The 14,134-nt window shown below is 39.5% G+C and overlaps 2 protein-coding genes and 1 non-coding gene across 8 annotated transcripts in view; 1 reads left to right on the top strand and 2 right to left on the bottom strand.

Annotated features, from left to right (window-relative positions):
• Positions 1-11,285, bottom strand: part of Cog4 (component of oligomeric golgi complex 4) — a 29,428-nt gene extending 18,143 nt beyond the window's left edge. For 3 of the 5 annotated variants that reach the window (XR_009225932.1, XM_046434729.2, XM_046434730.2), the window contains exons 1-8: positions 11,107-11,285; positions 9,032-9,114; positions 8,235-8,349; positions 5,019-5,193; positions 3,801-3,994; positions 2,029-2,134; positions 995-1,152; positions 62-120 (exon numbers count right to left, since the gene is read on the bottom strand). Coding sequence is in view for 4 of the 5 variants with exons in the window: in XM_046434729.2 (XP_046290685.1) it covers positions 62-120; positions 995-1,152; positions 2,029-2,134; positions 3,801-3,994; positions 5,019-5,193; positions 8,235-8,349; positions 9,032-9,114; positions 11,107-11,265 (1,049 nt within the window). In the remaining variant the exon portion in view is untranslated. The remainder of the gene's footprint in view (positions 1-61; positions 121-994; positions 1,153-2,028; positions 2,135-3,800; positions 3,995-5,018; positions 5,194-8,234; positions 8,350-9,031; positions 9,115-11,106) is intronic. The other 2 variants (XM_046434731.2, XM_046434732.2) reach the window with 2 other exon arrangements.
• LOC124086803 (U6 spliceosomal RNA) lies at positions 3,502-3,608 on the bottom strand. The gene has a single exon (XR_006849927.1). It is a non-coding gene; the product is annotated as a U6 spliceosomal RNA (small nuclear RNA).
• A 258-nt stretch (positions 11,286-11,543) lies between the features above and the next one.
• The window catches only part of Sf3b3 (splicing factor 3b subunit 3), a 48,924-nt gene continuing 46,333 nt past the window's right edge, over positions 11,544-14,134 (top strand). Inside the window, exon 1 of one of the 2 annotated variants that reach the window (XM_046434841.2) lies at positions 11,544-11,699. The gene's annotated coding sequence lies outside the window, so the exon portion shown is untranslated. The remainder of the gene's footprint in view (positions 11,700-14,134) is intronic. The other variant, XM_046434842.2, reaches the window with a different exon arrangement.

Genomic DNA, 14,134 nt, shown 5'->3' with positions numbered 1-14,134 from the left:
TCTGAATTAGATATGACTATCAATTCAAACTCCTTTGGGCTGAAGAAAACAGGATGATTACCTTGGCTCAATTTTTTCTGTTGCAGAATTTCTCATCAAGTTGCTCTGGACAAGCCGGAACTGTAATACACCACAAAAATGAGGACACTCTTCCCACCCACCAACTATCTGCCTCTGTTATTCCAAACTTCTAGCATGTAAGCATAAAGGTAAGCTAGCTAGGAGTTCAAAGCCAGCCTCAGCAATGGCAAGGTTCTAAGCAACTCAGTAAGACCCTTGTCTCTATATAAAATACAAAATAGGGCTGGGGATGTGGCTCAGTGGTCAAGTGCCCCTGAGTTCAGTTTCCAGCATCCCCTCCCCGACAAAAAGGTAAGCTTGTCAGGTATACCTTTCCTTCAAGCCAGAGGTAAGCTTCCAACATAATGGGTCAAAGAGTAACTTTTGGCTTAGATGCTAACACTTGCCTTTGTTATTGTACTTACAAGTAATACTAGTGGTGTTCCAATGCATTACTGTCTAGAGTCTCCTAGTCTAGAGTTCTGGAAACACAATTGTATGAGGCTACTCCTATTTCTATATACTACTTTTCCATTGTCTGATCAAAGGAATGTAAAAAATAAAATTCTGAATAAGCAAAGTTATGTTTGCAATGAAAGAACTAAGGGGAAATTCAAGACTAATTACATATCACTCAATAGGAACTTAGGAAAAAAATCCTCATATTGTCACCAGAGGGCACTGTTGTACATTCTGTACTAAAGAAATGGTCTAACATATATGTTGTGTTCTTTAGGAAGTTCTATTTCCTATCCATCACCATCTTGACAATATCTCAAGTTGAAAACAAGGTGGTAATGGGAAAATGCATGCCAGTCTGCATTTAAAATTTGTTTATTCTATGCATCATTTTAAATTTTTTCTCCTCTAGTGTACTCTACTCTATATTCCTGACTAAAAATGCTTTAAACTGTTGATAGCTTCCCCAGCTCACCTGCTGGTGGTAGTCCCTCTGTTTGATGAACTTGTCTACCACCTTCTCTACCTGTCTGTCACATTCCACCTGAAGATATTTGATCAAGGTATAAAGTCTCCCTGGTCCATAATAGGTCTCCACTATGGGCTGGTGGGTCTCCACAATGCGGGCAATCCCTAGAAGGAAGTGAAAAGGTTGAACTGCAAATAGTTGTTTCATAAAATAAACTCCTTTCTCCCATCCTGAACTAATCCAGGTCTAATTCAATCCTTTTGGGTTGCTGCACCACACAAAATGAACACACATAGTTGTAGCTGGTGCTGAGAGTTGTTAAGCAAATTTGTTAATATGCACAGTGACTGATATACTAACCAGCATTTGAGAATTTATATTGATAAGTTAAATTAAAAATACTTTTTTTTCCTAGTTGTATCTCTAGAAATCAGGATCACTCTCTTTCCAGTAATTTATCCTGGGGTTAAATTTACTCAGAGCTAGGTGCAATGGTCCATGCCTGTAATGCTGGCAACTAGGGAGGCTGAGGCAAAAGGATTGCAAGTTTGAATCTAGCCTCAGCAACTAAGCAAGGCCTTAAGCAACTTAGTGAGACTCTATTTAAAAATAAAACATTCAAAAGGCCAGGAATGTAGCTCAGTGGTAAAGTGCCCCTGGGTTTAATCAGTACCAACCAACCAAAAAATAAAAAAAAGGGAGGCTGGGCTCAGCGGTAGTGCACTTGCCTGGCATGTGTGAGGCACTGGGTTTAATTCTCAGCACCACATATAAATAAATAAAAAATTAAAAAAAAGAAAAGAAATTTACTCATAGAATGTGGGTCTTGGGGACTAGGGAGGATCAAAATATTGTAGTGGCTCTTAATTAGTCTTGCTAATCAGATATTAAATCTGGAAGTAAATTCTCCAATAAATCAACACACAGTAAACTGCAGGATTAGATTAAAGCATCGGATTAGAGGGGACAGAAGAAAGGCTAGCATGCAGGTGTCAGAGAGAAATCTCTCTGGCCTCCATAGGGTGGAGAAAGAGGCTTGCCTTCAAATAGTAGAGTAAGTGTGTCGGCGAAGATGACTGCAGCTCTTCGATCACTCATATCTGACCCTAGAACCAAGAGTAGGTTCTCCTCAGCTTTACTGGCCACCTGAAAAAAAAACAAAAACCCAGAAAATCCACATATATTTCTGAACAAAGACCAGTCTCAACTAGGTTTGTCTCAGTTTTCCAAAAAAGACCTCCCATTGACTTGTTTATTCCCATGTTTCCCTTAATGCTTGGAGGCTCAGGCAGCACAGAGGAACCTCCTTTGGAGGGTTCTTGGCTTTCTGAGCTCAGGCAGGACATTCTTGTCTTTGAAAATATGGACTGCCATTGGCCAACAAACTGAGCCCTCAGTTTCATTTTCTTCTCTACGTGTAGATTATTATTATTAACAGTACTTTGTGGGGGCCGGGGCTGTAGCTCAGCAGTAAAGCACTTGCCTAGCACGTGAGAGGTCCTGGGTTTGATCCTAAGCACCACATAAAAATAAACAAATAAAAGCATTGTGTCCAACTACAACTAAAAAATAAATATTTAAAACAAAACAAACAAAAAATAAACAGTACTTTGTTGAGCCAGGACAAGAAATTTGGCTACTTGTGCACTGTGTAAAGGGTCTTTTAAAAGATTAAAATTAGAAGCCATTTCTAGGGCCTTGGTGGCAAAGTACTGATTTTAAAAAGTATCATAGAGTTGGGGATGTAGCTCAGTGGTTGAGCACCTGCCTAGTAAATGAAAGGCCCCGGGCTGGATTCCTTAGCAACCAATCCAAAAACAAATAAGCACCAAAAATAAAAAACAACAAAAATTCCACAGAACAGGGGACCCTCCTTTGGCTAGTGACAGTTCCTATTTTCAAAGGGAAGAAAAGCACTAAAGCCCTGAGATTTGAACTGAACCCTGTTTCCTTCTCAGGATTTAACTTTAAGGGACCTAACCTCTTTCATGTCAGTATGGCTTATTTTGAGACCCAAGCCTGGTTATGAAGTCTTGAGACTTCATTACCTAAGATCCAACAGCTTTTAATAGAAGCCAGTTTTTTTTTTTTTTTTTTAATAACTTTATTTTATTTGTTTCTTCTTCTTTTTTATGTGGTGCTGAGGATTGAACCCAGGGCCTCACATGTGCTAGGCAAGCACTTCGCCACTGAGCCACAATCCTAGCCCCCTAGGAGCCTTTTTAAAAAAAATTTATATATGACAGCAGAATGCATTACAATTCTAATTACATATATAGAGCACAATTTTTCATATCTCTGGTTGTATACAAAGTATATTCACACCAATTCGTGTTTTCATGTCTGTATTTTGGTTAATAATGATCCTCACATTCCACCATCAATAACCCCATGCATCTGCTCCCTTCCCCTCCAGCCCTTATGCCCTATCTAGAGTTCATCTATTCCTCCCCTGCTTCCTCTCCCTATCCCACTATGAATCGGCCTCCTTATATCAAAGAAAACATTCAGCAAAAAATATGGAATGCTTCACAAATTTGCATGTCATCCTTGTACTGGGGCCATGCTAATCTTCTTTGTATCATTCCAATTTTAGTATGTGTGCTACCAAAGTGAGCACTAGAAGCCAGTTTTTGACTGATAGCTTAAAAGGGGTGATTCAACTTGTCAGAGAATTTCCATTTTAATTTACCTATATTTTCACTTGGTCTGTTGAAAAAAAATGTGCATCAGTAGTTGTCTAGACCATGCCTGGTATACAGTAATAGCCAAGAACCAAACCATTATCCTACCAAGCCATCAGGGTCCATACCTGCTTACAAAGGTATTCTGAGAACTTGCTTAATCCCTCCTCATGCAAACCCAGCAGTGGGAAAATCTTGAAGAAGCGCTCTACTTGGGGTAAATCCCCTTCTTTGGTGGCCATGGCAAACTTCTCTGCTACAATGGCTTTGAGACGCTGTTCAGCTTCCTGCAGTAATTTCAGGTTGGCATCAATCATACTTCCTGCTCATGGGGAGAAAATGAGAATTAGTTTTAAAAAATTCTTTGTTGGGTCCATGCCACTCTGTGCACCACTATCCATTTGACAAGTATGTACAAAAGACTGTGTGCAAGATACTATACTAAGCACACACCTGTAATCCCAGCAACTGAGGCTGACGGGAGGATCCCAAGTTTGAGACCAGACTTAATAACTCAGTGTGGCCTTATCTTTAAAAAAAAAAAAAAAGGTGGGATTGGGGATGTGGTTCAATGGTTAAATGCCCCTGGATTAAATCCCTGGTACCAAAAACCAAAAAAAAAAAAAAAAAAAAAAAAACCAGAAACAAAACAAAACAAAGACACTATAATAGTAATACTGATGATTACAAGATGAATTTGCCATGATTCTACTGTCACAGGAGTTACAATTAAGTAAAAGAGAATGTGCCCAAATAACTATATAAAATTCAGTCATTTTAAGTGTCCTAAGAAAGGTGCCCCCAAATCACATTTCTGGTTGAAGTAATGAAAAAGGCTTCTTAGAGAAGGTGACATCCAATCTCTCAAAGATAGGCAGGATTTTGATGCCTGAATAAGAAAGACATAAATTCCAGGAGAAGGGAATGAAATAAGCAAAGGAATAGGAGTGGAAAGATGAAAAGTATTTTTGCATATTATAAATAGTACATATCCTGACATAAAGAGGAACTCAACAAATATTTGCACAATAAATGGATGCACAAGTGAACACTCCTAGAGAGACAGGAAAGTGTAGAATAGAAAGCTAATAATTTCATTTTGTAAGTAGGCAATAAGGTCAAGTGAAAAGAATACACCAGCCAGAGAATCAGAAGATTTGGATTCAGTCTCCTTTTCCATAAACTGAGAATAGCAATATCTGCCCTGGGATGGTACAGGACATACATAGGGCTTACAACGAGATAAGGGAACTTCCTAACAATACATGACTTTTTCCTGGTTGAGTGTACCTAGTTCAGATTACAGTGCTTGTAACCAAACTAGAAATCAAGTCTGGGATGCTGACCTTCTTTGCCCTGTCGGCTGAGTTCAATGACTGATTTGTCCAAGCACAAGTAACGATGAATGTGGGCTGCAGCCTGCTCATAATCTTCATTCCTCAAAGCAGTGTGAACTCCATCCATACAGAATTTCAGGTCCAAGATGTCATCAGCTCTCTGAATGGCCTGATAGAGGCGATTCTGAAAAAGACTTTGCGCTTAGAAATAAAAAGTCCTATTTCTTTTTCTCCCCCCGCCTTTCTTTTGTGGTACAGGGGATTGAATGTAGGGTATCACATATTAGGCAAGCACTTCACCACTGAGCTACCTCCCAGCTCTTTTTATTTTGACAGGGTCTTACTAGGTTTCTCAGGCTGGCCTTGAACCTATGATCTTTCTGCCTCAGCCTCTTCAATATCTGGGATTATAGGTATGTGCTAGTAATGCATGGCTAGAAGTAATGTATTTTTTTTCAAAAACACCCATCCAAAAGATAGGGTGATTCAGGGTCTGAATCTGGTTAACCTTTTTGCCTTTAACTGGCAAACTTACAAACTCTTCCACCACCACTCACAAAACTGTTATTTTTTTTTTTAATTTTGTTAGTTATAGATGGACACAATATCTTTATTTTTTTAATTTATTTTTATGTGGTGCTGAGGATTGAATACAGTGCCTTACATGCTGGAGGCAAGCACTCTGCTACTTAGCCACAACCCCAGCCCCACAAAACTGTTATTGATGATCAAGGCCAGCTGACAGGTCTCACAAAATCTTATTAATGTGGTCAAATAATTCATTTCAATGGAAGAAAGGGATAATCAATATTTATAATTTGGCTTGTTTTCTTAACTTTATTTATAGTTGAATCAAAATTATGTGATATTTTGGGAACATTGTAAAGTAAGTAAAAAAATTAGTGAAATATGCAGAAGGCACATTTCTTTTAGAATAAGCAAGAATTAAAAACCAAAACTTTCATACATGAGTCAGTGGCTGTGTGGCTATACTGTTTTGTGAAGATATTGCCTCTCTGGGCTGGGAATGTGGCTCAAGCGGTAACGTGTTCGCCTGGCATGCGTGGGGTGCTGGGTTTTATCCTCAGCACTACATAAAAATAAAATAAAGATGTTGTGTCTGCCGAAAACTAAAAAATAAATATTAAAAAAAAAAAAAGATTGCCTCAGAATCTGAACACAAAAATCAGGAAGAATTACGCTATTTCAAGGCCATTAACCATAATGACACTTGAAATGTGGCTGGCCCCAGTTAATATATGTATATGTAAAATACACACCAAATTTTAAATACCGAGTACAAAAATAAAGAAGGTAAAAAAATCCCACTAATATCATCACATAGTTGGTATGGTGGTGATTGCCTGTAATCCCAGTTACTGGGAAGGCTGAGGGAGCAAGATTGTAAATTTGAGGTCAACCTTGGCAACTTAGGTAGACTCTGTCTTAAAATAAAAATGTGTTTGGAATGTAGCTCAATGGTAAAGTATCCCTGGGTTCAGTCCCTAGTATACCCCACCCTCTACCACACACATGATAGTAATTACATGATAAATGTATTTTAGATATAGTGGGTTAAATAAATTATGTTATTGAAATTATTTTCACTAATTCTGTTTACTTTCTATAAATGGCTACTAGAAAATGTAAAACTATATAGGTGGTTCATATTAAATTCCTTCTTTCTCAGCTTTGGTGATTCTTATTTAATTCCTTGTCTAACTGCCCTGGTTAGAATACATTAGTAAGAGCAGACATCTTAGGCTGGGCTGAGGAGCATCACAAGTTTAAATCCAGCCTCAGCAATTTAGTGAGGCCCTAAGCAACTTAGTGAGACCCTGTTTCAAAAAAAGTATGTGTGCGGATTCTGGGGATGTAGCTCAGAGGTAAAATGCCCTTGGGTTAAATCCACAATTCCGGGCAGTGGGCATGGTGATAGAATAGACATCCTTGTTTTGCTCTTTATTTTGCCTTTCTTTCACCAGTGAGAAATGATGTTAGTGTTAGTGGTGGATTTTTCCTTTTTTTTGGTACTGGGAATTGAACTCAGGGGCCCTTGACCCCGGAACCACAGGGTTTCATTTTTTTGAGACATAGGGTTTCACTGAGTAGCTTAGCATCTCAATTTTTTGCTGAGGCTGGCCTGAACTCGCAATCCTCCTGTCTAGCTTCTGGAGCTGCTGGGATTACAGTCGTGTGCCACCATGCCTGGCTTAGAGGTGGATTTTTCACAGTTGCCTTTTATCAGGCTAAGGATATTCCCTTCTGACCCAAATTGGTTAAATGTTTTTATGTTAAAGAGACAGTGAATTTTTCAAATGCTTTATCTGAGTCTGAGGGGATCATGTGTTTCTGTTTTTCTGTCCTGGGGACCGGACCGAACCCAGGGGCACTTAACCCCTGAACAACATCTCCAGGACCCCTCCCCACCCCTTTTTTTGTTTTGCTAAGTTGCTTTGGGCCTAAGTTGCTGAGGCTGGCTTTGAACCTGTAATCCTTTTGCCTCAGCCTCTGGCATGTTAAACCAATCTGGTATTCCTAGGATAAATTCCATTTGGTGTTGGTACATAATCCTTTTTTCCTGGCAGTACTGGGGATTGGACCAGGGCCTCCTCACCTATGCTTGGAAAGTACTCTACCACCACGCTATATTCCCAGCTCTGTTTATTTTTTATTTTGGAGAGACAGTCTTGAGAAATTGTCCACGATGGCCTTGAACTTGTGATCCTCTTGCCTCAGCCTCCCAAATAGGGGTGGGATTATAGACATGCACCATTACATCCAGTATAAATCTTTTTTATTTTATTATTTATTTATTTATTTGTACCAGGAATTGAATCCAGGTGCACTTAATCACTGAGCCACATCCTCAGCCTTTTTTACTTTGAAATAGGGTCTTGAAGTGGCTTAGAGCCTCGCTAAATTGCTGAGGCTGGCTTTGAACTTGAGATCCTCCTGCCTCAGCCTCTGAGGTTGCTGGGATTAGAGGTGTGCACCACCATGCCCAGCATAAAATCATTTTTATACATTGCATGATTTTTTTCTGTTAGTGTCTTGTTGAGCATTTTTATATATACACTCAAGTAGTAGTTTATAGTTTTCATGTTGTTTCTTTGGTTCTGATATTTCATATTAGATTTCTACTGGATGGTGTTGCTCTAATCTGTAATGTAGCTTCTTTCCTGCCCCCAATTAACTGAAACATCCAAAACTCAAAGGGATTACCTTGGCTAGGTCAAGCTGACGAACTTTGCTGGACACATTCTCAGCAAGGTTGCAGGTAAAAGTGATCATTCCAGCCAACTGCTTTGCATCTCCCTCAATCAATTGCAGGTTGGGGCTAGAAACACACATTGTTAGCACACATATTCAAAGGGCAGAAAGTAGGAGTAAGAGATGGAAACATTTTTTTGCAAATGGAGACTGTCTTTTTTTTTTTTTTTTTTAACTTCCCCATAACTTTTACCTCAGTTTACACACAGCTTTTTCTCAAAGAGTATTTTACTGTTCTATACTTAATACAAAATTAGTTTTAAAAACTACTAGATTTGCCCCTAAATAGATTAACATCAAACAGATTCTGCCAATTGCTAAGTAGCCTAAAATGTACTAACCAATAATCTGAGAAAATGCTGCGATCAATGAAAAATATCTTTTTGACCAGCAAACATACAATCCCTATAAAAGCAGTGGTTCTCAAATGTGAGCTACACTGGATCAGAATCACTGGAAGCCTTGTTAAAATACATATTCCTGGACCATGCTCTCGGAGTTTCAGATTCAATAAGTTTGGGCTAGGGTCCTAGAATCTGTATCTCTAACAAGTTTTCACCTGTTCCAAGGACTCTCTGATAATCAATAAACTATGTATATACCCTTTGGTAGTTCACTTTATCTTGAGTTAATGCTCTCCACTTCAAACTCAACTGGCAGTTTATAACAGAAAGTTAAGAAAAATGGTAACTTATGCAGTGGACCCTGTTGGAATTCATAATAGCTCTTGCCGTGATGCACAGACTCACCCCATTCGGTGGAGAGTGACCATCTTACTTTCAATGGTATTTTGCTGTTCCAAAAGAGCATCTAGCTCTCTCTCCACCACTTTCTGAAACAAAGAGAAACTGTGTTATCAGGATGGTCAGAAAGAACCTTAAGAGTTACTTAACCCAATTATTTAATTGATAGGTAAATTCCATTTCAAATTTCTTCTTTTCTTCCACTATGCTCTCCTTGGACTTAAACAACTCTGTTTTTGCAGTTACCACACTGCATAATGACTGTTACCTTATGCATATCTTATTCCATCTAGCAAATTAGCACTACAATGGAAGGAAATTAACTTTTATTCAATATTATTAGGACACTGCCTCACATGGTTAAACAAGATTTCCAAAATCTTACACACAAAAATCTTTTCTTGGCACATAGTTAAATAGCCAGAAAAGATAAATACAAGTTTATCTCAGTCAGGCCATTTACTGTGCTACCTCAATTTATATAAACTTATATATCAGTTTTTTTCATCTATAAAATAGGACTATCAATACATTCTCCGTCAAACTGTTGGGCAAATCAGACAGGATAACACACAAAGTGCTTAACATGGTGAGTAGTATACAGTTTAACAACAGCCTTTAATATTAGCTCTACATTTTAACAACCCAGTAGAATTTAGAGGGACACTTCTCCCCAACAATCAACAAATACAGAACTAATATTGTTATGTCTCTAAGATCTCCTTAATTTTTTCCCCAAAGTATTGGTTAACTCAATGAATGCAAGCTTTGGAATGTTAAGAGCACTTAATTTTAAAATATATCTTGTTGAAAAAAGCATTAGAAATTGCTAGAGTTGGTACAAGTTAATATTTGAAAATATTTGAAGATATCCAGGACTTCCCTTCCCCAGGCTCAAACTGACTTTTTTTTTTTAGTTGTTAAACCTTTATTTTATTTGTTTATCCATAGTGCTGAACCCAGTGCCTCACACATGCCAGGCAAGTGCGCAACCGCTGAGCCACAACCCCAGCCCCTGAAACTGACTTTTGTGCTCAACCTTACTTACAAGTTTGGTTTAAGAAAAACACCTGCTAGAATTTTAGATCAGAGATTAGATTTCTTTTTTTCTGTCAAGAAACCAAATGATATTGGGAAGTGAACTGACAGCATTAAGTTGTCACAGAAAAGTGAAGGAGAATGGCAGGAGACAGAACATTATCAACTAAAAAGAACCTTAGTCCACACCCTCATTTGCTAGAGCATCAGAGATATAAGAGATGAAACGACTTGTCCAAGTCTAGACAATTGTGACTGAGCCTCAAAAGTTTACAGGTGTGTGCTCACTAATCTGAGACGGTGACACATGGCTATAGTCCCAGCTATTTGGGAGGCTGAGGCATGTGATATTATTATTATTTTGCTGTGCTGAGCTCTTGAACCCAGGGCCTGGGCATACTATACTATATAAGCACTCTGAGCTACAACCCCGACCCAGGAGCATGTGAATTTGAAGTCCGCCTGGGTTAACTGTGAGACCTAATCTAAAGAAAAAAAAAAGAAAGAAAGAAAGAAAAAAAAATCCAAACTCCTAATGAGCTGTGCATTTAACTGAAATGCTAAAATTACACTTCTAAATCATTCTGTAGGAGAGGAAGTTTTAAAACTCCACAAGTTAATTTGCAATGACTTCTCGCTTAAATGAGATAACAGGTGGTGTTTCACAATTTTTTAATTGCTAGCTAATGCAATTCGTATTATGAGAACCAAAAAACGATTTGGCATATACTCTCATTCTAACTTTACCCCGGTGGAAAAACACTACAGTGGCTCTGGGCCAGGGAAATCAACGAGGTGGGTCACGGGAAGGGAACACCCATCTATCAGGAAACAAAACACGTTTGAGGGCATCCGAACGAAGGAATAGACTCGACAGTTTCCCTAAATGCCCAATTACACTAATTTGGGTAGGTGCTTTGTTGTTGTTGCTGTTTCCCCCAGCAAGGAAAGAGCTTCCCACAGCCCGGTTTCCCGCAAACCTATGGCTCTTATGCCCACTACCCCTGGATTCTCCCGGAAAAAGAGGAGGCTTAGCCCCCCACCTCCTCGTCGCAAAGCCGTTCGTACACAGTCTCCAGCTCCTGCAGCTCTGTCAGGGAGCGAATGAGCTCGGTGGAGATTTCGGAGCAGTGACTTCCTCCCACCCCCTCCGACGGCGGCGGGTCCCCTGACAACTTCTGAGGGGAATCGACGTCTGCCATCTTGGTCCCCGTTTGATGCTTCCGGGTCCTTAAGGTCCCGTCCTCGTTGGCGCGCGGGGCCTTTGGGGCTGCCTACAGAAGTGCCCGACTAAATCCTGATTTTTTTTAGACTACTTAAAAGAAATTTATTAGTTTTCTCTTCTACTGAAAGTTACAGTCGTATGATGTGTTTAAATAATTTTAAATGCCATGTGGAAGCAAGACGAAAGTATTTTAAAGAGCCTATCCTAAAGATAGATTCTTCAGGCGCGGGTTGGGTACCTTTTTCCGTCGCGCGCTGCCGGAAGGTCCTAGTCTTGAGGCTAATGGCGGACGCCGGCGGATTGGTGATGGCCTTGGCTTAGGCCTTCAAGGGACTTAGTATCCATCGAATACCTGCGCCATCCTTCCCTCCGTAGGGTAAAGAAGTGGCCTCACGACTTCCCTGGCCCTGGGTAATTGAAGAGCGACCACGTAGGAGGGTTCCCCGACACTTTGGCGGGAGTCTCGGACAGTCTAGGCCTCAGTGGTTTGGGCAGGGGACCGGGAGTGTTAGGGGAATGCCTGGGCTGCGAAAACGACTTCTTGGGATCTTCTGATTTAGTCCGGAGTGGGAACGACTGCCGGCTCATAATAAGGCTTGTAGAAATTTTCTCCTTTGAGACTCGAGAGATTTGAGAAGGAGCGGCACGTCACCCGCCCTCTGGAGAGTAGATGGCACCTACGAAGGCTAAGCTTGTTAAAAGCAAAAATAATGGAAACAGTCGTTGGAACTAGTTCTCTGGTTTTAGTGCGTTTTGGTAGTTAGGCAACTTGTTTCGTCCTCTCAGCCTGTTTGTCGTGTGCAAAATGAGGGACTATAGTCAGTATCTTGGAGACTTGGGAGCCCAAATGCGGCGATGTTCCCTTGAAACGCGGAGGAGGATGGAGTGAGCCACCACACTGGCTTCTTTTAGTGATCGCAGAGAGGAGATAGGCATGGGGAGGGTTGCTGAGCTTCCCAGGTTTGGGCCGTTTATGTTTCCTGTTATGTAGTTCCTGTACTACTGGGCTGATCTGCCTCCAGAAAGTGCCTTCCTCTGTTACCCAAGATGAAAATGTAGCTGGAGAACTTCGATCCAACTACGTTTGTAGTGGATGGCATCTGTTAAAAGGAAATGGGGGAAATTGGCTAGATTCTCCTGATCAGCTACAAAGAAAGCAAGCAAGCCTGGCGGGAGCTGCTCAGGGTTTCAGAAGTGGTTCGTGGTAGTCTTCTCTTTTTCTTTTCCTGTTATCCTGGAAGAACATTATATTTCTTTAGGAAGATTTATCTCTCAGTACCCATTTCTAATCTGGAGGATTGAGCTTGTCACCTTGCTTTTGTGCAGCCCAGAAATACAAGGACGCTTAGTATTATGGTTTAACAACAAAAAGCAAATTTATATTAAACACCAATGTCTGGATTTCTAAAGACCCCTTGCTTTTGCTTATAAATAATTACATAGGGGAAAGATAATTCAGTTTATTTTTTTAGTGATCTCCATGCATGCGTGTAGTTTTAGGTAATTCTGTGTGGCAGAGATACCTCAGTTTGTGCCATTTTCAGTGTCATCTGCTGAGAAGGAATCCCTTCTTTATAACTATATCACTTTAGGGAGGCCTACTTCTGGTGTTGCAGGAATTAAATTTGCTTTCAGTGTTTGATGGTGATTAGGTTCAGATGTTAAATTATAACTTCTCATCAGGCTGGGGATGTAGCTCAGTGGTAGCATGTTTGTTTGGCTGTTAATGTTTCCTTTTATATAGTTAGTATGGGTTCTATCCCCAAATCACCACCATTACCCCCCCCCCCCACACACACACACAAACACAAAAGGGAATGCTTCTCATGTATAGAGCTATGTAAGAGATGAAAATGAAAACTACACCAAGACACCAATTTTCATCTCTTAGATTAGCAAAGGTTGAAATGTTAACATCACTTTGGCCAATTAAGGGGGAAGATGAACTCATGTGTTGCTGGACTAGTAAATTGGTTGGGTCTATTTGGAAAGGCAGTTTGGTAGTATCTATCAAAATTTATATGTATGAACCTTTCAATCTATGACTTTTAGGAATTAATCTTAGGGATGTACTCATGCATAAATGAAACATGAAGTATTTTCTGTGTGACAGTGATTGTAATAGTTAAGAGGTTGAAACAAGCTCAATGTTAATTAGTGGAGTATTGGCTAAATGAATTATAACCATTAAATGGAATACTTGCCACTATCAGATAAAAATGAGAAAGCCCTTTATTGCTATCTCAAAGTAGTTAAATAATAAGAAATCAGTTGTACTATAGTGTGAGTATATAAAATATAGTTCTCAACCTTATGTTAATCAAGAGAAGGTAGAACAGTATAAATATATCTGTATATATGGAAGGATACAATATGATTTGATAAAATTGATTCCCCCAGGGAGAACTGGATGATTAGGGAATGGATTAGAGGGAGTTTTTTGCTGTGCTTTTTGAATTTAACCATTTGAATGTAAGCCTATTAGAATACAATTAAACATAGACCTACATAAACATTGACAAAAAAGTAAACAAAGTTGCATTGATGGAATATATCCCAGCTTCCTCCCTTTCACCACTTGGCTTTATGATCTTAGGCAGTTGATTTAATTTCTGAGCCCCAGTGTCCTTATCTATAAAATTAGTATAAAACTGCATACTTTTTAGGATTCTTGTGAGATTGCAAGTGAAGTATATAGTGGTGCCTGGTATGTAGAAGGCACTCTTAATTACCAGTGTTGTTTTTTAATAGGCCTTATTCTACTCGTTCTGCTACCTTCAATCAGAAATTCCTGTACAAAAATATCTGTTAAAATAATAATTTCCCAGCTACTTTTTTGTTTTTAT

The sequence above is a fragment of the Marmota monax genome, unplaced genomic scaffold (assembly GCF_021218885.2).
Source record: "Marmota monax isolate L192 unplaced genomic scaffold, Marmota_monax_Labrador192_F-V1.1 WCK01_AAM20220418_F8-fsc00024, whole genome shotgun sequence".
Classification (NCBI taxonomy): domain Eukaryota; kingdom Metazoa; phylum Chordata; class Mammalia; order Rodentia; family Sciuridae; genus Marmota; species Marmota monax.
This window is presented reverse-complemented; position numbering and strand designations above follow the sequence as displayed.